The 24,442-nt window shown below is 43.6% G+C and overlaps 1 protein-coding gene and 1 long non-coding RNA gene across 2 annotated transcripts; both read right to left on the bottom strand.

Moving 5' to 3' along the window:
- Positions 1 to 9,150: 9,150 nt before the first annotated feature.
- On the bottom strand, positions 9,151 to 13,704 carry LOC144984553 (uncharacterized). The gene is made up of 3 exons (XR_013648347.1): positions 11,565 to 13,704; positions 11,090 to 11,466; positions 9,151 to 11,011 (listed from the first exon to the last, which is right to left on the bottom strand). It is a non-coding gene; the product is annotated as an uncharacterized LOC144984553 (long non-coding RNA).
- Positions 13,705 to 15,205: 1,501 nt separating this feature from the next.
- Positions 15,206 to 17,579, bottom strand: LOC101160462 (calcium homeostasis modulator protein 6-like). Its single transcript, XM_023964473.2, has 2 exons — positions 16,934 to 17,579; positions 15,206 to 15,751 (listed from the first exon to the last, which is right to left on the bottom strand). Exons 1-2 carry the CDS (start codon positions 17,465 to 17,467, stop codon positions 15,293 to 15,295), a joined length of 993 nt encoding a protein of 330 aa, XP_023820241.1. The 5' UTR covers positions 17,468 to 17,579; the 3' UTR covers positions 15,206 to 15,292.
- Positions 17,580 to 24,442: the final 6,863 nt, after the last annotated feature.

Raw genomic sequence — 24,442 nt, 5'->3', positions numbered from 1 at the left:
GCAACTCATGCTCTGATCTTAACCTGGAGCAGGTTTAGCTGAAGGTTGGTTGGTTTCAGAGAGGTTACGGAGCATGGCGTGCCCATTTGAAAAATATTTAGTGAATATAGAAGCTCAGATAATACTTTTTTTCCGCCATGAGAGGGTGAATACCACGTATAAATTTTGTAAAGATAAACTTTTTTACATCGAACTAACTTAATTATTTGCTTCAGTTAAGATAAATGATTTTTTTTAGTTCAGTCAACTTAAAAATAACACGTAGTTATCAGAAAGTTATTTTACTTTCATTCAAATAAATTCAATTAATTTGGTGTAACTTTGTTTATATTGACAGTGCAAGGAATTGTGGGATACCATTCCCTTTGCCTGTCTGGAGGCATTGGGATTTAAGTGTGGGTTTTTGTCCAAATGTGTTTTGTTGTTTAGCTGTTTTACTGTGTATTGTTTAGTAATTTTGTCCTGTTCTGTTCAATTCTTTCTGCACCATGAGTGAGAGGGAGGGAGAGGATGATCACAAAACCCCTTGTGCAAAATAATATTGCAAGAGCCGAATTTAAAATTAGAATCATGATAAAGAAACGTATGCTTCATAGTGGAAATCCACACTATCATTGATTTTAATGAAAATGAGAATATCTTCAGGCTTAAAATTTGACATATGAGAGTTCAGGAAAAACAATAAATTAAGATGGAAGAACATGAACAAGAATTGGAATAATATGACATTTAGTTAGAAAAATATCTAAATTTGAGTTTTTTCGAACAACTGTTAAGTAGGAAAGACATAAATAAGGTTGAATAAAACTTAACTCAATTACTACTTACCAATTGAAGTCATTCATTTAAGTTGTGTGTTTATTTATACATATATATATATAAATACATGTATATATATATGTGTATATAGCGCCTTTATATATATATATATATAAACTCCTTCTTTTGCTGATGCAGCCATATTACTTTTTTGATGGGCGTATACTCTTCATATGCCTTTATTAAAACCTCTGCATGTACCCACCACCCACCGCGGGGGGTGGTGGGGCGTCCGTTGGTCGGATCCGGTGCCTGGGTGGGGCGGGCTGGGGCGCTGCGTGGTCCTCTGGGCTTGGGTGTGGGGGTGCGTGGTGGTGGTGGTGGGGGAGTGGTGGTCTGGCTTGGCTTGGGGGGGGTGGTCCCTTTGCCTGTGCTGGGGGGGATTGGCGGGGTGCCCTGCTGGGGGGGGGGCAGCGGTGCTGGATGGGCTGCCCATCTACATCTGGGGCTGGGATCAGCCCTTCCCTGGCTCTGGGACGGGACGGGACAACCCTCTTGGGAACCTCGGTCCCCTCGGCCCTGTGCTGTGGGGGGCATTCTGGGGGGAGGGGGAGCCCACTATTGGTACGGGACATGGGGGGTTGAGGGGTCGGGGTCTCTGCTGAGGCAATCGGCGGTTGCCCCGGCCGGTTGGCTGCCTCGGTCCCGTCGAGGCCTGACCAGAGCTCTTCTAGGGCCAGCGTTTGGGGGTGGGGGCCTGGACTTGCTCCGGGGGGGCGACGCTTTCTGGCTCCTCTCTCTCTGTGTTGTGGGTGGTGCTGGGCCTGGGGTGTCGGCGTCTCCCGGGATGGGGCCCCTGGGCTGGGTGGACCTGGCCCCTATGCTGGGGGCTGGGGGACAGCTGTTTGACCATCGGGGGACAGTCTATCAGCTGTCCCCAACTTACCCCCTTCCTCATATAACCTCATATTAGGGTGAGGGGTGGGGGGTTAAGCCTGCGATGCGCCTTGGGGGGGGGGGGGGGGGGGGGGCTACTTGGCAGTGGCCCCCCTCCTGTGGTTGCCACATGGAGCGGGCCCCCCCTCTTTCGGTTTTATTTGCACCTTAGACATGTAGGGCCCTTGGTAGGGGGGGTGCTTGGACATCACTGCCAGCAAGCAACAGATGTCCTCCTGGCAGCCTTCACTCCAATTTTAACAGCACCTTAGACATTTAGGGCCCTTTGGTGGGGAGGGTGAGGGGACATCACTGTGAGTAAACAGGAGATGTCCATGTCCCCTTGGTGCCCTACCCGCCAACTGTAACTGCACCCCCCTTAGTACACACACCCCTCCCCCCTCAATATATACATCCCAACATAAACACACACACATGCACACACACACCCTCTCAAACACACGCACACACATTTTGCAAGGAAGGTGGGACCTAGGACCATCTGTCCCCTACCCCTTCCCTGGTGGGGGGTACGGGTCCCTTGGCAACGGCGGCCATGTCCCTGGGTGCCGGTTTCCTGGGCCCGGCGGTGCTCTCTCCGTGCGAGGAGGGGGTTCACATTACACCTGAGCCGGGGGTGTTCGTCTCACCTGAGCACAGGTGTTAGCTCACCTTTGCACTAATAGTTTGCGTGATAAAATGAATGAAATATTTCACACTAATTGGTTTTTAGGCATAAGTATGCGTGTGTGAACACTATCTGCTTTGTGTACATGTTGACATGTGGACATTTTTACAGCTAGCAGGTGTGTTGATAACATTTGAGTGAGTGTGTGGACAGGCCCTGCCCTTTTTGTACTACATTTGAACCTTACCGTAATGATAAACAACCAGTAAACTTGTTGCTTTATGCTGAATCATTGTCTTATCCCCCCTCCCCTCCTATTATCACCCTCCTAACCCCCCCCCCCCCCCCCCCCCCCCTTTAACATCCCTCTCTCTTCTTCCCTTCTTTCCTTTTCCGTCCGGTCCAACACAAAAGATTTTCAAACATGGTTGAAATTAATAAAGTTTGGCCTCAAAATCACCAAATTGGATGATTTCTTTTTTCCAATTACACAGCTATAACCCTTGTGCTATCCTATGGGGTCAAGATGACCATTGACGTGTTCTCCCTACCATGACAAAGGTGGATAAAGGTGGAGAAGATTTCATGTAATCCATGGACACCAGTGAAGATCACAAATCATTGAAGAAAAAAGGTTCAGCGCATTGACTAGTGGGATCTAGATGACCCCACTCTCAATGTTAAAGTGCCTAGGATAGCACAAGGGTTAAAATGTCCTCTAGTTGCTCATAGAATTCATTGGAGGTTGATGGAGGCCTATATATTCCAATCAGTATAATGGACATATGAGGAGAGAGGCTTAAATTAAGTCCAAAACATCCTTGTTAGGAGATGTATATTGTATTTGGCTGCACTTAAGGGATTATTTAAGGGATCACTATGTGATTCCTTAAATAAAACATTACCCCTCTGCCCCTACCCTCTGTCCTGTCTCTTCTAAAGACCTTGTATCCTGGTACAGACAGGGCTGCAGGAGGGGAATTTTTGTGTAGCCAGGACTCTGTTAAGCATAAGAAGTCGATATTTGATTCATTCAGAAGATGTTGTATTTGATCACATTTAGGTGTGATGCTTCGGATGTTAATGTGACCTCCCAAAAGCCCTTTGGGTTTGTCTTTCCGACACCATAAAATTATTGATGCATCCGGTGGCTGTGGGAGTGAGGTGGTGGTGGTGGGGTCACTATTAGTTTGGGATGTTAGCCATTTGGTGGATTTTGCTAGGACAAACAGTGAGGATTTTTTATTTGCCGGTTTTTACTATTAGCAGTGTGGTAGCTCTTGGTGGTGACCCAGTTAGATGCGTGGCTAGCAGAGTTGGTGAGCTGGTAAAAAGGGGGACAGGTCGTCTAAGCCAAGGTTTTGTCTGCAACAGCAACATGACCACAGAATGGCATTTTTCAAGTCACAGAATGATGTAACACAATAGTAGCAGACAGCCATTTGAAGCAGCCACTACAGCTTTCACACATATAGGCAACATCCTTGCCACAAAACCAAGTTTAGAAGAAAAATAAGCAACGGGTCTGAGTTTGTCACTATACATTTATCCAAGCAAAGAAGTCATATAATAGTTTCTGCAGTCTACAGTTTAAATAGAAAGGATTTGAATAGTCTGGGAGCGCCAATGCATCTATTAAAGCCTGTTTTAGATGACAAAAGGCCTCCTCTGCATCAGGAGTCATTCCAGCTTAATTGACTTAGAAACGTTTTAACCACACATCAGAGCCATCAGTGACTCTGTCACTTCTGCATAGTTTGGTATTGTTTAGAACACATATTTCCATACTTAATATTTTCTGTTTATTTATTCATATTCTTTGAGTTTGTTAGTTTAAATCATATTATCATACCAGTTCACAATTTGATGACGGAGACCCCGGGGAAGACCCAGGACATGCTGGACAGACTACGTCTCGTGGCTGGCCTGGGAACGCCTAAAGGCCCCCCCAGAGGAGCTGGAGGAATTGGTCGGGGTGAAGTAAGTCTGGGCATCTTTGCTTAGACTGCTGCCCCCGCGACCCGGTCCCGGATAGGCCGAGGCAGATGGTTGGATGGATCATAGTTTGAAGAAACACTAATTAATTGTTTTGTTTTGTTTTACTTGTATTTTAATAGTTTTCTTTAGTCTTTAAGTCGACATTTTTGAAATGACACCGGCATTTACAGACACTTCTCTGCACTCACATGCAGCAACTTCCAAACAAACCTCAGCTCTGACTTCCCCTTCCTGGGAACTGAAATGCAGCTGTTAGGAGAGGCTGAATTCTTGTATTTGTGTCCAAACAGTTTAGCTGATTGTGGTTTTTGAATGAACCTTCAGTGGACAGAATGAATGGAACCACTGCTCGCTTGCAAGTAAAATTTTTGTTTTTTTAAACTCTTGAGTCTTATTGAATCTTTCACAAGTACGTCACATTTTTCTGCCACAACTGAAGCTATTTTGACCAAATGTATTTTCTACCAAAGATTTCAAGAAAGCCAATGTGTCCATTTTGCTTTTCTTTTTTTTTTGGACAGGTGTCTTTGTCAGGGGATGCAATTAAAATACCATTGGTCATTAACATGCAACATACAAGATAACAAAATCTGGCTTCCACCGGAGGGTTCAAATTTAGATTACTTGATATGAATTAAAAATAAATGGTTGGGCTTTCACAGTAGCCCTGAAGGAACCTGGTGAAAGTATACTTTCTCTCCTCATAAGTAAATGCAAACCAAAATTGATTCACTGGATGTACAGGAATAGAAAAAAAACATTGTTTATGTCAACAACAGAAAGGTAGGTAGCATCCTGCCTTAAATTATTCACACAAGGTGTGTGGATCTGGAACACAGGGGGCTCTTTAAACAACTGCCAGATCAACAGCTTGTAAATCTCAGACATTTCTCTATATGATGGAGGTTTTTTTAAAGCTTTCTTAGTCATTACAATCCACAATCACTCCTGCTTTAACTAGATCAGCAATCACCATACCTTCTTTTCATATTTCTCATCTGTTCTGCAATATTTCTCCACTCAGCCATTTGACTCATCACCAATTAAACAAAAACACAATTCACACGCAAAACCAAAACTGGTTTGTCAAAACACAGTCAAAGCAAAGGATGACCCAGAAAATAATTACTTTCAGGTTTCTCTTTTTTTGTTTTCTTTCTCTCTCTCTCACACACTCCGTCCATGTGCAGCTGCATGCAGGAATGCGCAGCTGCACCTATTTCACTTTCATTCTGTGTAAATCCTCCGCTCCTTTACAAAGTAACATCACAAAACAACATTTCTTTTCTAAATGAGAGTTCATCAAAAACGTCAGGTTTATAAGGAGGACAGTTTATCAAACAGTTTAGGATATAGAATTGCTGTATGTTCAGGTGCAGCTGCTCCTTGTTTTACATCAGAATTTTCTTAGTCTGTGTCTTGCAGGTTTTTTATTTTACTTTCTTGCTGTGTGACCCCACTGATGCTTTATCTAACAGATTTTATGGAATGCTGTGTGGATGTCCAGATAGAATATCTAAAAACTATATGAACGTGACAAACCATTAGATCTTAGACATTTCTTTTGAAAATGGCGATTTGTGACTAACCCCAATTCCAAGGCTGCAATGACATCTCTGCCCAGCAAATTTGCCGGACATTCAGTGGAAGACATCATTGGCATTTTACAGGAATCTCCCTCTGGATCAATCATCCAGACGGGTTGAGTCAGTACAAGAATAAGGTCACCAGAAGCTGCTCTAACGGCGACTCTTTTAACACGTAACTGAAGTACATTTGACATTGTTCTACATTCTCAAGAAACACACCAAAATGTTATCTGATTTCTGGCTTCTCTGTTGTCACATAAAGAAATTCTTACAAATTTAATAACATTTCATCTAGATCATCTACTTGTTCATCATTCTTATTTCTAAACTCTCCATCCTCCTGTTCAACTGCTTTTTCCAGGTCTAGTCATGCTGACACATCCTGTTGGTGTTGGTATACAATCTTAGGGAAAGTGCCATGCCTGCCCAACCTCAAACATGCATCATTACTTCTGTCTGCACTTCTTTCAGCACTTGTGTAACCACCAAACAACACGCCTTCTGCTTCTTCTTCTACAACCACTACGACCTCTTCCTCTCTAGCGGCCTTGTCCGCATTGAAACGTTACTTGCACTCACCATCATGACTTTTACATCATTTTCCTTTTTCTTCTTCTTCTGACGGCAAACCTTTTCGGACATTTACATTCCATATATTTAAAATCATTTCTTTTTAGCACATCCCCGTTCAAATTTGTGTTTCCCATTCTTTGATTAGTTTTGCACTGTCCTCATACAGGAATGATATAGATGAATCTTCTAAGATTTTTGTCTCTTTTATCTGAAACTTGTAAGTTAAGCATAAGACAGTTAAACCACTTATAAGATCCTTAGTAAAATTGGACAATATGAAAAGTATGGTTTGGTAATATATAAGAAAAGAATATGATAGTAGTTCCATATACATTCATTTTAGAAGACGTGTAATATAAAACATTTCTGAGATGAACAACTTTTAGTGAAAAAGTTATCCTACAAATATTACAGAAAACATTTGCAAGTCTCATTTGAAAAAAAAATCAAACGACACATAACATTGAAAAGTTCAAATTTAGCAATTGGTAGGTTTTCTAAAAACAGATTCTCATGGGGGGGGCGGTGATGGCGGCTTAGGAGATGGACGTGTTTGCTCGGAGCTCTTAGGCGCCCAATTAATATCTGAAAATTCTCTTTAAAGTTGTCCTATTTTTTACTTTACTTGGTGTGTGTTATGACTTTGGAACATTTTTGGACCAAACAGCACCTTAAGATGCCGAATACAAAACGTAAAAATAAACAAATCGCCGATAAGTCAGCTTCACATGTGATTCAACATGGCGACCAGGACGACGAGAATGATATGGAGCTGGAGCCTGCGCTAGCTAAAGCACTGGAGGTAATGACTTTCAAACTCATGTCGTCAATCAACGACAAGCTAGACCCTCTGGCTAAAACAGTCCTCTCACATACGGCTGAACTTAAGAAAGCCAGCGAACGTCTGGATGAAGCGGAGGCTAGAGTGCTACAGCTAGAAACAGCTAACGATCCGCTCCATGCTAACATGAGGGCCCTGGAGAAGAAAGTGGACACTCTCACAGAACATATTGACGAGCTGGAAAACCGGGGACGGCGCAAAAATGTCCGCATATTTAACCTTCCCGAAATTGTGGAGGGTAACGATGCTTTAGACTTTTTTGAACGCTGGCTACCAACTTTCCTCGGTGTGGATATGAAAGGGGGACGTGTCAAGCTGGAACGAGCACACCGCTCTCTGGCGCCCAAGCCCGGGGTCGGCCAGCGGCCGCGCCCGGTGATCATCAGATTCCACGCATTTCCTGATAAGCAGAGAGTGATGGCGGCGGTGCAGCGAAAGGCTGCAGAGGGCGAAATCATGCTGGATGGAAAGAAGATCTCTTTCTACAACGACCTGTCGGCTGCGGTGCTGCAAAAGCGAAAGGAGTTCACACTAGCCAAACAGCGTCTGAGAGAAATCGGCGCGGAATACTCCATGCTGTTCCCGGCGAGGCTGCAGGTGTCATTCAACGGCTCCCGAAAAACTTTCCTCTCGCCGGCGGAGGCTCTGTCGTATGTATCCAGCATTACAAATAACGGCTGAATGACGACGCCGATGGTTCTAAATAAGGCGTGGGTTGCTCCTAATATTTATTTTATGACTCATTAAGACTCATGCTCATGCCCTATATTTTTATTTTTTATTATTTCTATCTTTTTTTTTTCTTCTTCTTCCTCTTCTTTTTACAATGTGATCATACCAAACTCGCATCATTTATAACTGGCATCTTTACTGGATCAAAGGAGAACTACTCCAAAAAATAAAATAAAAAATTAAGGGCGCTTAAGTAGCTGCCTGTCACAGTATAGCATTCCTGCTGGTTGTTTGTGCACCTTTCCCAGGTGCCTTTCAGGAAAGCTATCCCCAACCAACCTGGGGATTCATTTTCTTCTTCTTTGTTTTGGTTCATTGTTCTCTGTTGTTTCTTGTTTTTATGTATTATGTTCTTGGATGTTGTTTCTGCTCAGCACTGGTCTGTTATGTTATTTAGTGCAAATTCAGAAAACTATACTTGTTGTTTTCTTAAAGTCTCTCATATATCTCATTACTTATTATGTCACCAACTAAAGTCAAATTTTGTTCATGGAATAGCATCTCCTTTCCACTGGTCATTATCCGGATTTGTATACCTCGGTGTTCAGATCACTCCCATGTTTCATCAGTTGTTCAGGGCTAACTTTACACCTCTTCTTAATACTATTAGAAAGGACCTTGAAAGATGGAACCCGCTTCCCCTCTCCTTGCTTGGTAGAGTATCAATAATTAAGATGAATGTGCTACCAAGATTATTGTATCCTTTACAAATGATCCCATTATTGTTTTCCAACAAATCTTTAAAGTTACTCAATGGTTGGCTGAGTGAATTTATATGGCATAAAAGGAAACCAAGGCTTAAACTTTCAAAATTACATCTTCCCATTTCTAAAGGAGGCCTAGATTTACCCAACTTCAGACTTTATCAGTTGTCATCTATTTTAAGATTTGTGGCAGAATGGGTGAGGGACGACCCCACATCTGTCTGGCTAGGCCTCGAAAAATCACAGACTCACTGCTCACTTGCTGGCCTTTTGTCCTGCAAAAATCTGAAATCTGTTAGAAATCTGTGTGGTAACAACCCGATAATCACTAACACAGTTAATTAATATAAAGCAAAGACAGAAAAAGACAGATGCATTCTTTCATGTGTTGCTAGAGAAAGACTTCTTTATTTTTGTAGACTAATAATAGAATAATAACATGACATAATAACATGAAGTTCAAAATGTTTTACATCAGAATACATGTGCAATTTATTTCTTAACACATTGGTAATAGCTGAGACAGAACTTTCTCCTTCTGGAGATGTCTTTGTAATGTAATGTCATGTAATGTCATGGCTGCACGGTGGCGCAGTGGTTAGCGCTCTTGCCTCACAGAAAGAAGGCCCCAGTTCTCCCCATGCATGTGTGGGTTTTCTCCGGAGCCTCCGGCTTCCTCCCACCATCCAAAAACATTCTTCATAGGCTAATTGGTCAACCTAAACTGTCCCTAGGTGTGAATGTGAGAGTGCGTGGGTGTGTGATTGAGGACACTCTACCCTGCAACAGACTGGCGAATAGTCCAGGGTGTCCCCTGCCGGGATAGGCTCCAGCAGCCCCGTGACCCCGAAAGGGAATAACGGATTAGAAAATTAATGAATGAAAGCAAAGTTATTTGTAATGTAATGTTATTTAACTGACAACATGTTAAAAATATTGTTTTTCAACTAACAGAATGTTTAAATACTTTAAATAGCCTGATTGCTTAAAAGTTTAGTTGGCCTCAGCTGTACCATTGCGAAAGATACGCCTCTTTGGCTGAAAACATCAATAATAATAATAATAGCACCTTTCAAGATAAAAATCCCAAAGTGCTTCACAGTAAAACATGGTAAAACACAATAAAACACAGAATACAGAGAAAATTAAGAAAATGCTATTTTAAAAAGAAAGGTTTTTTAGCTGCTTTTTAAAAGAAAACACTGAGTCTGCAGATCTGAGGCTGAGAGGAAGGGAGTTCCAGAGGGATGGAGCCACTGCTGCAAAGGCTCTGTCACCTTAAGTCTTTAACCAGGTTCTCCTTACAACCAGCAGACCCTGGTCACATGACCTCAGGGACCTGCTGGGGGTGTACAGCTGCAAAAGGTCTTTTATGTAGACCGGTGCTTGGCTATTGAGAGCTGTGTCTGTTAACACCAGGTTTTTAAAATGAACTCTGTAGCGGATGGGGAGCCAGTGCAGCTGGATTAACAACGGGGTGACGCTTGAAAACTTGGATGATTTAGTTAAAAGCCTTGCAGCAGCGTTCTGGGCAACTTGGAGCAGTTCTACAGATTTTTTGCTCAAGCATGTGAAGATGGAGTTGCAATAATCAAGACAAGAAGAAATAAAAGCGTGGATGAGCATCTCCAACTCAGAACGTGACACAATATGACTCAGTTTTGCTATGTTTTTTAGATGATAAAAACAAGAACGTACAAGTGACCCGACATGAGAGTCAAGGGATAAAACCGGGTCTAGAGTTCCCCCGAGGTTCCTGACAGACGGCTTGATAAAGGAAGCAAGAGGACCAAGCCACTGGACTATCTGGGGGAGGCAACTGTCAGGAGCACAGAATAGAACCTCAGTTTTAGCTTCATTTAGTTGGAGAAAATTATCATTCATCCAACTCTTGACTGAATTCAGACACCTGCGTAAAATCTGTATTTTAAAAACATCCTGCGGTTTAACAGACACATAAAGCTGAATATCATCAGCAAAAAAAATGATAAGAAAAATCGTTAAAAGAACTTAAGAGAGACTTAAACTTGAAAAATACAGAAAAAGATCCACCCGTCAGATAAGAGGAGAACCAGTTCAAAGCTGAACCAGATACCCCAACTCAATTTTTTAGCCTGTCCAGGAGGACATAGTGGTCGACAGTGTCAAAGGCTGCGGTCAAGTCCAGTAGCAGTAGCACAGAGCATTTTCCTGCATCACTCTGCATCAGGATGTCATTAGTGACTTTGAGTAGGGCTGTTTCAGTGTTTTCCTGAGAGGGATACAAGTCAGGCTTTAAATACAGAATAAGAGAAAGAGAAGACAGTAAACTATTGCAGCTTTGTGTCACCTGTGCCAGTACGACAGATTCAATTCGAAACTATTCGGTCTGGTTGGCAGCGTCATCACGTTCCTAAGAATGACAAAAATGAACAGCATAAATAGTTGCAGTTTCACAGTGAGAGTAAGGAACAGAGTGGGACAAAAGACGTGCATAAAGCTGTAGTTGTTTTTCTCACCTGTGCTGGTGTAAAAGGCAGTGCTTTCTGTGTAATATCTTCACAGTCCTAGGAGATACGCTTAAAAAGGAAAAGTTATAGTTTGACAGTGAGTGAGTGAGAGAGATGAGTGAGTCTGTGAATAGTATCATATATTTTTTCTCACCTGTGTCACTTTAAGAGGTTCTCCTGTCTGCTCTTCTATCTGGATGGCATCTTCATCACTGTCCTAAGTATAACACAAATGAACAACAAAGATAGAAGTTGCACTAAAACAGCAAGAGTGAACAACAGTTAGAAAGTTGTGTAAAATGAGTTTCTTCTTACCTGTGTCAACATCTCTGTGCTTTGGTCATCTTTCTGGGTTGCATCTTCACCATTCTGAGAGAAGCACAAGTTGATTGTTAATATTAAAAAAGAAGAAAGAAGGCATAAGATAGAGAACTGGTAGCCATAGTTTGATAGTGACGGTGGAAGATCAACAAAGAGCTATAATTTAGTTTTGTCCATCCTGAGCTTGTGTGAGAGGTTCTGCTCTCCAGTCTTCGCTCTGATTGCCATCTTCGTGATGCTCCTTCAAACAAGGCAAATCAACACCTTACACCTTAGCACCTTAAAGACAATTTATGCACACTTAAAGAAAAAAATATTTGATACCATTGTGTGGGTTAAAAGGGGATAAGGCACAGGGATTACAAAAACAAATAAATACATGTATCAAAAGTATATAATTTCTGCACCATGTATACCAAAAACTACCATAGACATTTTGTTCCTGACAGTATTTGGAGGAAAGGATGGAGTGTGACCCAAAAATGAATGTGAAAAAATAAGATGCAATGAAATTCACCTGTGTTCGTCGCCCATAACATATGCCTGCCCATACCATGACCCCACCACCACCATGGGCTACTCGATCCACAACATTGACGTCAGAAAACCGCTCACCCACACGACGCCACACACGCTGTCTGCCATCTGCCCTGAACAGTGTAAACCGGGATTCATCCGTGACGAGAACACCTCTCCAACGTGCCAGACGCCATCACATGTGAGCATTTGCCCACTCAAGTCGGTTACGACGACGAACTGGAGTGAGGTCGAGACCTCGATGAGGACGACGAACATGCAGATGAGCTTCCCTGATACGGTTTCTGACAGTTTGTGCAGAAATTCTGTGGTTATGCAAACCGATTGTTTCAGCAGCTGTCCGAGTGGCTGGTCTCAGACGATCTTGGAGGTGGACATGCTGGATGTGGAGGTCTTGGGCTGGTGTGGTTACATGTGGTCTGCGGTTGTGAGGCCGGTTGGATGCCAAATTCTCGGAAACGCCTTTGGAGACGGGTTATGGTGGAGAAATGGACATTCAATTCCCTAGCAACAGCTCTGGTGGACATTCCTGCTATCAGCATGCCAATTGCACGCTCCCTCAGAACTTGTGACATCTGTGGCATTGTGCTGTGTGATACAACTGAAGATTTCAGAGTGGCCTTTTCTTGAGGCCAGTCTAAGGCACACCTGTGCAATAATCATGCTGTCTTATCAGCATCTTGATATGGCACACCTGCGAGGTGGGATGGATTGTCTTGGCAAAGGAGAAGTGCTCACTATCACAGATTTAGACAGATTTGTGAACAATATTTCAGAGAACTGGTCATTTTGTGTATGTGGAAAATGTTTCACATCTTTGAGTTCATACCATAAAAAATGGGAGCAATAACAAAAGTGTTGCGTTTATATTTTTGGTCAGTGTACATACCTTTTTTCCATGTCGTTAAAGTAGTGCAAGAATGTTTTGGTGTAAAATGCATGTTATATGTATGATCCCATGGCATATTTAAGGTTGACTTGACTTCTGCTCTTGTCTGTTAAATGCAGATTTCTTTTTCTCTGAAGTCTGGGGGTTTCTTTTCTTTCAATCTCCACACAGAAACTATTTAAAGAGCTTTGTTTTTTCTTACCTTTGCTAGCTTGGAGCAGCCTCTTTGAGAAATATTGATGTATTGAAGACATGTGACTGAGGTGAATGTCTTGAGAGAATCTGGTAAGTTTACAAAATAAAACCCTCAGACTAAGAAAATATTGAATAAATGCACGCCTAAAAAAGAAGTTCCGGTCACATAGCTTCACCGTTGTGCTATCCTATAGGCACTTTAACGTTGGGAGTTGGGTCATCTAGACCCACTAGACAGTGCGCTGAACCTTTTTTCTTCAATGGTTTGTGATCTTCACTGGTGTCCATGGATTACATGAAATCTTTCCACCTTTATCCACCTTTGTCATGGTAGGGAGAACACGTCAATGTAAGGGTGCGGCCATCTAAGATAGCACAAGGGTTAAATGTTCTATATCACTGTGCTGGCTTCTTTGAAACAAACTATAGTTTCATCATCTGGACAAAAACAAGCGGTGAGAAGAGAATGGATGCTTTATTTAACCCATTGTGATGATCAGAATAATATCATGCTTTTCTCGGTCTGTTACCGTGTCAAGGTAACAGATTTCTGAAAATCATAGAAAGTCCAGGTCCAGCGGTTTTTGAATAGGACCTGCTCTAAGGTGGACTCAGTGCGTAAAATGTGAAATAAATTCTCCTTTTTCACATTTTCACAAATACTGGAATAATCTAAAACCTCCAGGTTGAATATTTTTCATCCACCTTCCAAATCTGATCCCATTTTGGGGTGTTAAGGATACTGGAGCCTATCCCAACCACTGTCAGGTGATGGCAGGAGGATGACTTAAAGTATTCAGTCAACCTGGGAAGCATGTTTTTGGACTGTGGGAGGAAGCTGGTGTGAACCTGGAGAAATTCCATAGCATGCAAAGGCCACACAGGAAGGAAGTGAATCAGAGAGAGTGCTGACCACTACACCACAATACAGATTTTGAATATGGTTTTTATTAGCAAAACTTTAAATGTGTTACAACAGCATTACATACTTTAGGTGTTTCTTGGATCAGTGGTCTCCAATATTTTGAAGTTACAGACTGATTTCATGTCAGACAAGATTTTCATGGCAGATGCTGGCGTCTAAATGTTCCCAGAAAATCCATTTTTCCTTCATAAATAATTTACAGGACCTGAGGATTCAATATAGCCAAGCATATTTGAAAAAGTTCTTACTGATCTGTGTTCATTCCTTAAAGGATTAATCTTCATCCTGTGTAAAAACTATCTGCAGTGGGTTTCAACTTTCTAAATACAACCAAATAAAAAGATCAAACTGTCACAATAACTGGTATTTTCTAGTTCCAGTGTATGTAATAAACTTGAATCCACTGCAAAAGTGACTTTAATAGCAGCATCCTCATAATAGAAGAGTCTGTTGCCATATCTTATCCATCATGGACAACCCAGAGCATCCTCTCCACCCTGTTCTGGACAAACAGCGGAGCTCCTTCTCTAGAAGGCTCAGGCAGCTCCGCTCCAAAACTGCCCGGTACCAGAAATCCTTCCTGCCAAATACTATAACCCTGTTCAATAATTCACAATGCAGAAGATAACCTTTGCACATTTTTTTTTTTTTCTCTTTTCTTTATTTTGCACATTTCTTTTGCACATCTCTTTACCTGCACTGTTATGTAAATAGCTCTTTAAATTATACCACATTTTCCTTGTTCTCTTTTTTATTTTTATTTATATTATTCTTACTCTTTTTTTCCTGTCAGTTGTTATTGTAACGAACAAATTTCCCACGTGTGGGATCAATAAAGTATTTCTGATTCTGATTCTGATGTATGTTGGGACACCAAGAGTCAATGATGACATGTCTTCTTAGCAGGGGGCACTTCAAAGTGCAGGATCAAATGTCCCTTGTGACATTCACAGTAGCACAATTCAGCCAGTCTTTGTCTTCTAAAGAGGAACTGTGATTGTTGACATTTTGCATTAATATAAAAATAGGAACAACAGAACATAAAGAAAGTCCAGTTAGAAACAATCAAAAATAAAAACTACACTAATACAAAGGAGAGAACGGGGTTCTCAGCTCGTTTGCTGTCTCTAAAGCAACTTACCTGAAGTCACGTCCTTGGGTTCAGCCGGTTCATCCTCATGTAGACACTGTTCCTCCATCCACACCTGGAGGTTTTTCAGCAGACTCATTTGACCTCAATAAAGGCGTCTTATCGGACCCTTTCTCCTCCCGCGTTTTTTCCACATATCGATGCAGAGTGCTGTAGATCTGTTCTTTGGGGCTGGACTTATTGAGCAAGGTAATCTTCTTCCAATCCTCTGTGCTGGGGGTGACAATGTTTGCCGGCGGGCGTCTCGTCGAGGGCGGGGTCGGGGTCTCGGCGGGGTCTTGGATCTTAAAGAAGATCTTCAGGTTCCTTTCTGCAAGCTCTTTGGCATGTTTACTTGAGTATTCATCCATGAGGTTATCCTCCTCCTCAACATAATCGTTCCAAAACTTTAGATGCAGGTAGCTGATGGGGGAGAAGCAGCGAGTCACACAAATCACCAACAGGCCGGACATCATGATGGAGGCGATGACCAGCCAGCCCAGAATCTGAAGTCAAAAACAAGCATTACGGCTCAACACCGCTACAAAACATAGAAAGACTGACAAGGCCAGAGAGGCACCAGACTGTTATGAAACGGTCACAACCGCCACCGCACAACAGGGAGGCATTGGCAGAATCCTCAAGGTGTCATGACCATGCCAACGATTTTTGGAAAAATCGTTGGCATGGTCATGAATGTAGACAGTAGCAATCAGATGTCAGTCAGTCAGATGGGGACAAAGCCATTCCAAAAGCAGGAGACAGCTGGGTGGCCACAGGGTGGGGGCAGCCGGATGGTCAGCTGGCAGCAGCTCTGATTGGAGGATATGTAAATGTCTCTGGATGGCGACCTTACATGGCTAGTGCCACCAGCCGCCCGGTAGCCGGCGGGTATTTAAAAAGCGAGCAATTCTGCACCACTGGTCATTCACAATTTAGATTTTGAGCAGACATTAGAATCAATTCATTCACACATTTTTAGACAACATGCTTCCCAAGAAAGCACAATGTTCTGTCCTTTTCGTGTTCTTCTCAACATCAACCGCAATTTGTCAATCCGCAGGTCTCACAGTTGCTGTGGTGCTGTCAACGCCGTGATCAGTTTTGTGCAGCATCAATGCCGTCTCCTCATTTGGACCCACGGTGGCTGGGATCACCAGATTGTCGTCAAGTCATCGCCGGGCCCCCGGCCCATGTCATCAGCCCTCGTGGAGTGTTCACACTGCTGCCGTACGATTTGTATCTAATGGACAGTAGCAGTGGGACGGCAGCAGGGTGGCTGGAGGGTGGCAGTCTGAAATCGGGCAATCATTAGACGTTTTTGGGGACATTGGAGACCCTTCTATCAGTCAACTATCGTGCTGATGCCTTCCTGCCTGCCACTGAACTGCCACCGTGCAAGCTCAAAATGTGTCCGGGCGGCCACTGACCGATGTCAAGAATCTTTTGGTCGTCATAAATTTGCGGCCCCCATAAAAATACAACTACAACCTCCTGATTACAAATGTAAGAGCAACATTTGTTTCAAATCCTCTTTCTACATTCTTTCAGCAATCCAGCTCAAAGCTTGCGGGAACATCAGTCAGCAATTCACAGTGCGGGCAAAGAAACCAAAGATGCTGACGTCCCCTAAACTGCAAATAATTCATTATTCATGTTTCTTTGAATATTTTGGGTGAGTATCTTACCTGAGAATGAGCTCTGAGGGTTAGCAGAACTTCCTCGCTTTCATTTCCAGCACTTTTACAAGGAAACATTTGAAGCTTTGTAAGGCATTCGGCTGCAGAGTTCACCCCCCTGCACACATTCTTTCTGTACCTGGTGGAGTTGGCCCCCGTCATGGCACACTCATAATAGCTGCCACGCAACAGAGCCACAGCAATCCAAGTAGACGGCGCCACCAGTGAACAAGCACTGATTTTGATGACAGTCACTCCCATGCTCTTCAGATTCCTCCACTTACATAGCTTTGGGTTGCGATGGCAAAACCCTGTTGTCAGTTTCCAAGTCTTCTTACTGAGAATGACGCCAAGCAGCAGCAATGCCAGGGCTGGCACCAACAGGAAGACTAAGCCGTAGGTAAAATTCAGCTCATTGCAGGGACATTTGAAGGCTACCATTGAGAAGATCTGCTCTCCACCAGCCGTTAGCAGAGCAACCAATCCAAATCCAAAGTTGGTTTGTTTGCTGGCAAACTTAAGAATTGGCTGAATCGTTTCCATATCTGCACACTGATAGAGCAGACACAGAAATATGAGCTCAGTTTCATTTTTACCTCTTATACATGTGGTGACTTCCTGAAAGCAGCGTCAGAAAAGTTTCAGTCTTTGCAATCTGATGACAGTAAACAGGATTACTTTACACCTGAGCGGTATTCCAGAAAGCAGGTTATGTGAGGTAGCTCGATAAGTTTGATGGTAAGGCAGCAGATAACCTCAGCTTTCGGTACCAAAAACAGAGGTATGTTTCAGGGTATGTCAAGTTGCCATAACAACTCATGCTCTGATCATAACCTGGAGCAGGTTTAGCTGAAGGTTAGTTGGTTTCAGAGAGGTTACGGAGCATGGCGTGCCCATTTGAAAAATATTTAGTGAATACAGAAGCTCAGATAATACTTTTTGATTATCTGAGAGGGTGAAGACCACGTAACAATGTTGTAAAGATAAACTTTTTTACATTTTACTAACTTAATTATTTGCTTCAGTTAAGATAAATCATTTTTTTAGTTCAGTCAGTTTAAAAATAACACGTAGTTATCAGAAAGTTATTTTACTTTCATTCAAATAAATTCAATTAAGTTGGTGTAACTTTGTTTATATTGACAGTGCAAGGAATTGTGGGTTACCATTCCCTTTGCCTGTCTGGATGCATTGGGGTTTAAGTGTGGGTTTTTGTCCAAATTTGTTTTGTTGTTTAGCTGTTTTACTGTGTATTGTTTAGTAATTTTGTCCTGTTATGTTTAATTCTTTCTGCACCGTGAGTAAGAGGGAGGGAGAGGATGATCATCAAACCCCTTGTGCAAAATAATATTGCAAGAGCCGAATTTAAAATTAGAATCATGATAAAGAAACGTAGGCTTCAGAATGGAAATCCACACTATCATTGATTTTAATGAAAAGAGAAAATCTTCAGGCTTAAAATTTGACATATGAGAGTTCAAGAAAAACAATAAATTAAGATGGAAGAACATTTAATTGAATTGGAAAAATGTGAGATGTAGTTAGAAAAATATCTAAATTTGAGTTTTTTCAAACAATTGTTAAGTAGGAAAGACATAAGAAATAAGGTTGAATAAAACTTAACTCAATTACTAGTTACCAATTGAAGTCATTCATTTAAGTTGTGTGTTTATATATATATATATATATATATATATATATATATATATATATATATATATATATATATCTTTCTTCCACTTTCGGCTTCTCCCATCAGGGGTCGCCACAGCGAACGAGTCGCATGGTAGATTTGGCAATGTTTTACGCCGGATGCCCTTCCTGACGCAACCTTCTCAAACCGGGCTTGGAACCGGCAGAGGTAGAGAAGGGAACAGGGAGCAGCCCGGAGTCGAACCCGGGTTTCACGGACGGCAGGCGCTGCAAACCAGCACGAGCTAAACCGGCTTATATATATATATATATATATATATATATATAAATATAAAGCGCCTTATATATATATAAACTCCTTCTTTTGCTGATGCAGCCAAATTATCCTTTTTGATGTGCGTATACTCTTCATATGCCTTTATTAAAACATCTGACTCCGTCTCACTGAAGTGTAAAGCTCTATTTTTCTCCTCGCGTTTCCATGGTGACTCCGGAAATCGACAGTGTCATGGTTCTTTGATCAATTGATCATTGTTTCTGTCTTTCCTGTCTCTCAACAAGGCCACTCCTGGTATTTTTATGAAGAGCAGACCGTAACAATGTCTTTGTCACTGTCTGATGCTATCAATTTGTATAGATATGATTAAGACATGATGGTGTGTGTCCGTGTCTGAATGAGCATTAATGCATGTAATGGAAGTTACATATGACACTGCATGTGCTTAACCCTTGTGCTATCTTAGATGACCACCCTTACATTGACGTGTTCTCCCTACCATGACAAAGGTGGATAAAGGTGGAAAGATTTCATGTAATCCATGGACACCAGTGAGGTTCACAAATCATTGAAGAAAAAAGGTTCAGCGCACTGTCTATTTGGTCTAGATGAGCCAACTCCCAACGTTAAAGTGCCTAGGATGGCACAAGGCACCTTGTGCCTACTTCCCCCGCAAACTGAGCCCTGCCGAGCAGAATTATGATGTTGGGAATCGTGAGCTCTTAGCCATAAAACTAGCTTTGGAGGAATGGCGCCACTGACTCGAAGGGCCAGAGCAACCTTTTATAGTTTGGACTGACCACAAGAATCTCGCTTATCTCCGCCATGCCAAACGTCTTAATTCCAGACAGGCCCGTTGGTGTCTATTTTTTGACCGCTTCAATTTTTCGATCACGTACCGTCCAGGCATCCGCAATGTCAAACCGGATGCCTTGTCCCGCAAATACTCAGTCTCTGAATTCTCCTGTGACTCACCAATCATTCCCACCTCCTGTTTTGTAGGTAATCTCACCTGGGAGATCGAAAGCAAGGTCCAACAGGCCCAAGGTGAGATACCTAATGGCATTACATGTCCTCCTGGCACTTTGTATGTCCCTGATTCCCTTAGGTCTGACGTCCTGACCTGGGGTCACACATCCCGCATTGCTTGCCATGGAAGGGTTGACAGGTCCATCAACCTACTAAAACGTCGGTTTTACTGGCCCACGCTGGAGAAGGACATAAGTGAGTAAGTTGCGGCCTGCACCATCTGTGCCCGCTCCAAGTCCTCCAACTCGCCCCCCTCTGGTCATCTGTTGCCTTTGCCTACGCCAAGCCGTCCCTGGTCTCATATTGCGGTGGACTTTGTAACCGGACTGCCTCCGTCCCAGGGTCACACGGTAATCCTTACTGTCATTGACCGCTTCTCTAAATTCGCACAATTCATTCCCCTGCATCAGCTACCCTCTGCATCCGAAACCGCGGACATCCTCATCAATCACGTTTTTCTCCACCATGGGACACCATCCGACATCGTGTCCGACCGCGGACCTCAGTATACGTCCCAGGTGTGGAGGGCCTTCTGCTCCGCCCTCGGAGCCACGGTCAGTCTCTCTTCGGGGTACCACCCACATTCCAATGGCCAGGCTGATTGGGCTAATCAAGAGCTGGAAGCGGCTCTCAGGTGTCTGGCGGCTCAGAACAACTCTGACTGGTCCAAGTATCTTGTGTGGGTCACATCACTGTGAGTAATCAGGAGATGTCCCCTTAGTGCCCTACCCGCCAATTTTAACTGCACCCCCCTTAGTACACACACCCCCTCCCCGCTCAATATATACATCCCAACATAAACACACACACATGCACACACACACCCTCTCAAAGACATGCACACACATTTTGCAAGGTAGGTGGGACCTAGGACCATCTGTCCCCTAGCCCTTCCCTGGTGGGGGGTACGGGGCCCTTGGCAACAGCGGCCGTGTCCCTTGGGTGCCGGTTTCCTGGGCCCGGAGGTGCTTTCTCCGTGCGGGGAGGGGGTTCACATGACACCTGAGCCGGGGGTGTCCGTGTCCGTGGGGGGTGGGTTCTGGTCCTTGCCCCTGAGCGCTGGGCCCCGCCAAATTTCCAACTGTGGCCGAGCCTGGTCGGGCTATGTTTACAACACCCCTTGTGGGCCCCCTTTTTTCCCGGGGTGCCCCCCTCCTGGGCGGGGGCGGCGGGCCCCTGCCTTGGTCCTCTCTGGACCAACTGTGGGCCGGGTGGGTGGCTGCCTGGAGTGCGGAGCGGGTCTCCCTTGGGGGGTCCTGGCTCGTACCTGGGGTTGGGGTGGGGGGATGCCCGGAACTCCTGGGTGGTGATGGGGTGCTCGTCTGGGGCTGTGGGCGCCCTTCTCCGGGGGGGACTTGCGTTGGGCTCTCCCGGCGTGGCGGGGGGCTGCTCTCCTGGTTGGGCTGGGGCGGTGCTCTCTTTCCCCCCGTGCCTCCCTGCTCTCTGGCTCTGGGGGCCTCGCGGCGGTCCTGCTGGCCCTGGCCTGGGTGGTGGATTTGGTCGCCCGTGGGGCAGTTGTTCCCTGCCTACTCCCGTGTGGCGTTGGGGGGGTTTCGGCTGCCGCTCCTGCTGTGGCGGGGGTCTAGGTGTGCGGATGGCTGGGCACTTTCCTTCCTTCTTTACACATTCCTCCATCCATTTAAAAAAAACATAAACACTCACCTGAGCACACGTGTTAGCTCACCTTTGCACTAATAGTTTGCGTGATAGAATGAATGAAATATTTCACACTAGTTGGTTTTAAGGCATAAGTATGCGTGTGTGAACACTATCTGTTTTGTGTACATGTTGACATGTGGACATTTTTGCAGCTAGCAGGTGTGTTGATAACATTTGAGTGTGTGTGGACAGGTCCCGCCCTTTTTGTACTACATTTGAACCTTACCGTAATGATAAACAACCAGTAAACTTGTTGCTTTATGCTGAATCATTGTCTTATCCCCCCTCCCCTCATTTTATCACCCTCCTACCCCCCCACCCCTCTCTAACATCCCTCTCTTTTCTTCCCTTTTTTTCCTTTTCCGTCCGGTCCAACACCAAAGATTTTCAAACATGGTTGAAATTAATAAAGTGTGGCCTCAAAATCACCAAAAAGGATGATTTCTTTTTTCCAATTACACTGCTATAACCCTTGTGCTATCCTATTGGGTCAAGAGGACCATTGACGTGTTCTCCCTACCATGACAAAGGTGGATAAAGGTGGAAAGATTTCATGTTATCCATGGACACCAGTGAAGATCACAAATCATTGAAAAAAAAAGTTGCAGCGCACTGTCTAGTGGGTCTAGATGACCCAACTCCCAATGTTAAAGTGCCAATAGGATAGCACAACGGTGAAGCTATGTGACTGGAACTTCTTTTTTAGGCGTGCATTTATTTAATATTTTCTTGGTTTGAGGGTTTTATGTTGTAAACTTACCAGATTCTCTCAAGACATTCACCTCAGTCACATGTCTTCAATACATCAATATTTCTCAAAGAGGCTGCTCCAAGCTAGCAAAGGTTAGAAAAAACAAAGCTCTTTAAATAGTTTCTGTGTGCAGATTGAAAGAAAAGAAACCCCCAGACTTCAGAGAAAAAGAAATCTGCATTTAACAGACAAGAGCAGAAGTCAAGTCAACCTTAAATATGCCATGGGATCGTACATATAACATGCATTTTACACCAAAACATTCTTGCACGTACTTTAACGACATGGAAAAAAGGTATGTACACTGACCAAAAATACAAACGCAACACTTTTGTTATTGCTCCCATTTTTTATGGTATGAACTCAAAGATGTGAAACATTTTCCACATACACAAAATGACCAGTTCTCTGAAATATTGTTCACAAATCTGTCTAAATCTGTGATAGTGAGCACTTCTCCTTTGCCAAGACAATCCATCCCACCAAAAAAGGTTCAGCGCATTGACTAGTGGGATTTAGATGACCCCACTCTCAATTTTAAAGTGCCTAGGATAGCACAAGGGTTAAAATGTCCTCTAGTTGCTCATAGAATTCTTTGGAGGTTGATGGAGGCCTATATATTCCAATCAGTATAATGGACAAATGAGAAGAGAGGCTTACATAAAGTCCAATACATCCTTGTTAGGAGATGTATATTGTATTTGGCTGCACTTTATGTGATCCCTTAAATAAAACATTACCCCTCTGCCCCTACCCTCTGTCCTGTCTCTTCTAAAGACCTTGTATCCTGGTACAGACAGGGCTGCAGGAGGGGAATTTTTGTCTAGCCAGGACTCTGTTAAGCATAAGAAGTCGATATTTGATTCATTCAGAAGATGTTGTATTTGATCACATTTAGGTGTGATGCTTCGGATGTTAATGTGACCTCCAAAAAGCCCTTTGGGTTTGTCTTTCCCACACCATAAAATTCTCGCATTGTTTAACGTCTGAAAAAACTTTTGCTTAGAATGCTTAAATATGATTTCCTTTTTCACTTGATAAAGGGCTTTGACATTATTAATCAAAGTAGAAATGTGGTCTGTTTACCTATTTGAAACCAGTATTCCAGACCTGGGTAGAACTGACACAAAGGGCCGGGATGGAGCCCGCGTTCTTGACCCAGCTGAAGCCAACGTCCTGGGCTTGGGTGGGACTGATGTTCCAGGCCCAGGTGAGACTGGTGTTGTAAACTTGGGTAAGGCCGGTGTTCTGTACCCAGGTGAAGCCGGAGTTGCAGGCTTGGATGGAATCTGTGTTCCGGACCTGGGTGGAACCTCTCTCCTGACACTGGATGGCGCCAAAGTCCAGGATCTGGGTGGAACCGTCAGTCTGGATTTTGGTGCAGCCCAAATCAGCACCAGGGGATGAGCAGGGGCCTCTGAACCGGATAAGGGGAATCCAGGGGGGAATGGTTTAAATGTTTTTGCTGTCCATGGAGCTAGCATTATTGATGCATCTGGTGGCTGTGGGAGTGAGGTGGTGGTGGTGGGGTCACTATTGGTTTGGGATGTTAGCCATTTGGTGGATTTTGCTAGGACAAACAGTGAGGATTTTTTATTTGCTGGTTTTTACTATTAGCAGTGTGGTAGCTCTTGGTGGTGACCCAGTTAGATGCGTGGCTAGCAAAGTTGGTGAGCTGGTAAAAAGGGGGGTGGGGTATCCACTGTGGTCTGCCAGTTAAGTATTTGCTCCAGCCAACTGTAGGCCTACTTTGGACTCAGCCTGATTAGTATCTATGTGGTCAATATTCAAAAAAGACAGGTCTGGGTTGGCCTCAACATCCTAAGCTATAGGAGCATAATCGTCAACAGGTGTAGGAATCCCAACAAAGAAAAAGGTTGCTTTCTATGTTTACCTTCATTAGGTGGCCTGGCATAGCCATTCTCCAGAACTCTTGTGAAGAGAATGTGCTGACTCCTTTTAGCTGGACATAGAATTTGTTTGCTATTGTCTTTTTGATTGACCTCTTTTGTAGTTATGTGAGGCCCATCAGCAGGAAGAGGTCTATAAATGGAGTTTGAGCAAGTATAGGAGGTAGAGACTGCAGTTTGTTCTTGTATTTAAACAGCTTTTTAGGTAGGAAAACTGGAGCTGACCGTGCGGCTGCACC

This window comes from Oryzias latipes, chromosome 16 (assembly GCF_053564925.1).
Source record: "Oryzias latipes strain Hd-rR chromosome 16, Olatipes_Hd-rR_3.1".
In the NCBI taxonomy this organism is placed as follows: Eukaryota; Metazoa; Chordata; class Actinopteri; order Beloniformes; family Adrianichthyidae; genus Oryzias; species Oryzias latipes.
Note: the sequence above shows the minus strand (reverse complement) of the source record. Positions and strands in the feature narration are given on the sequence as shown.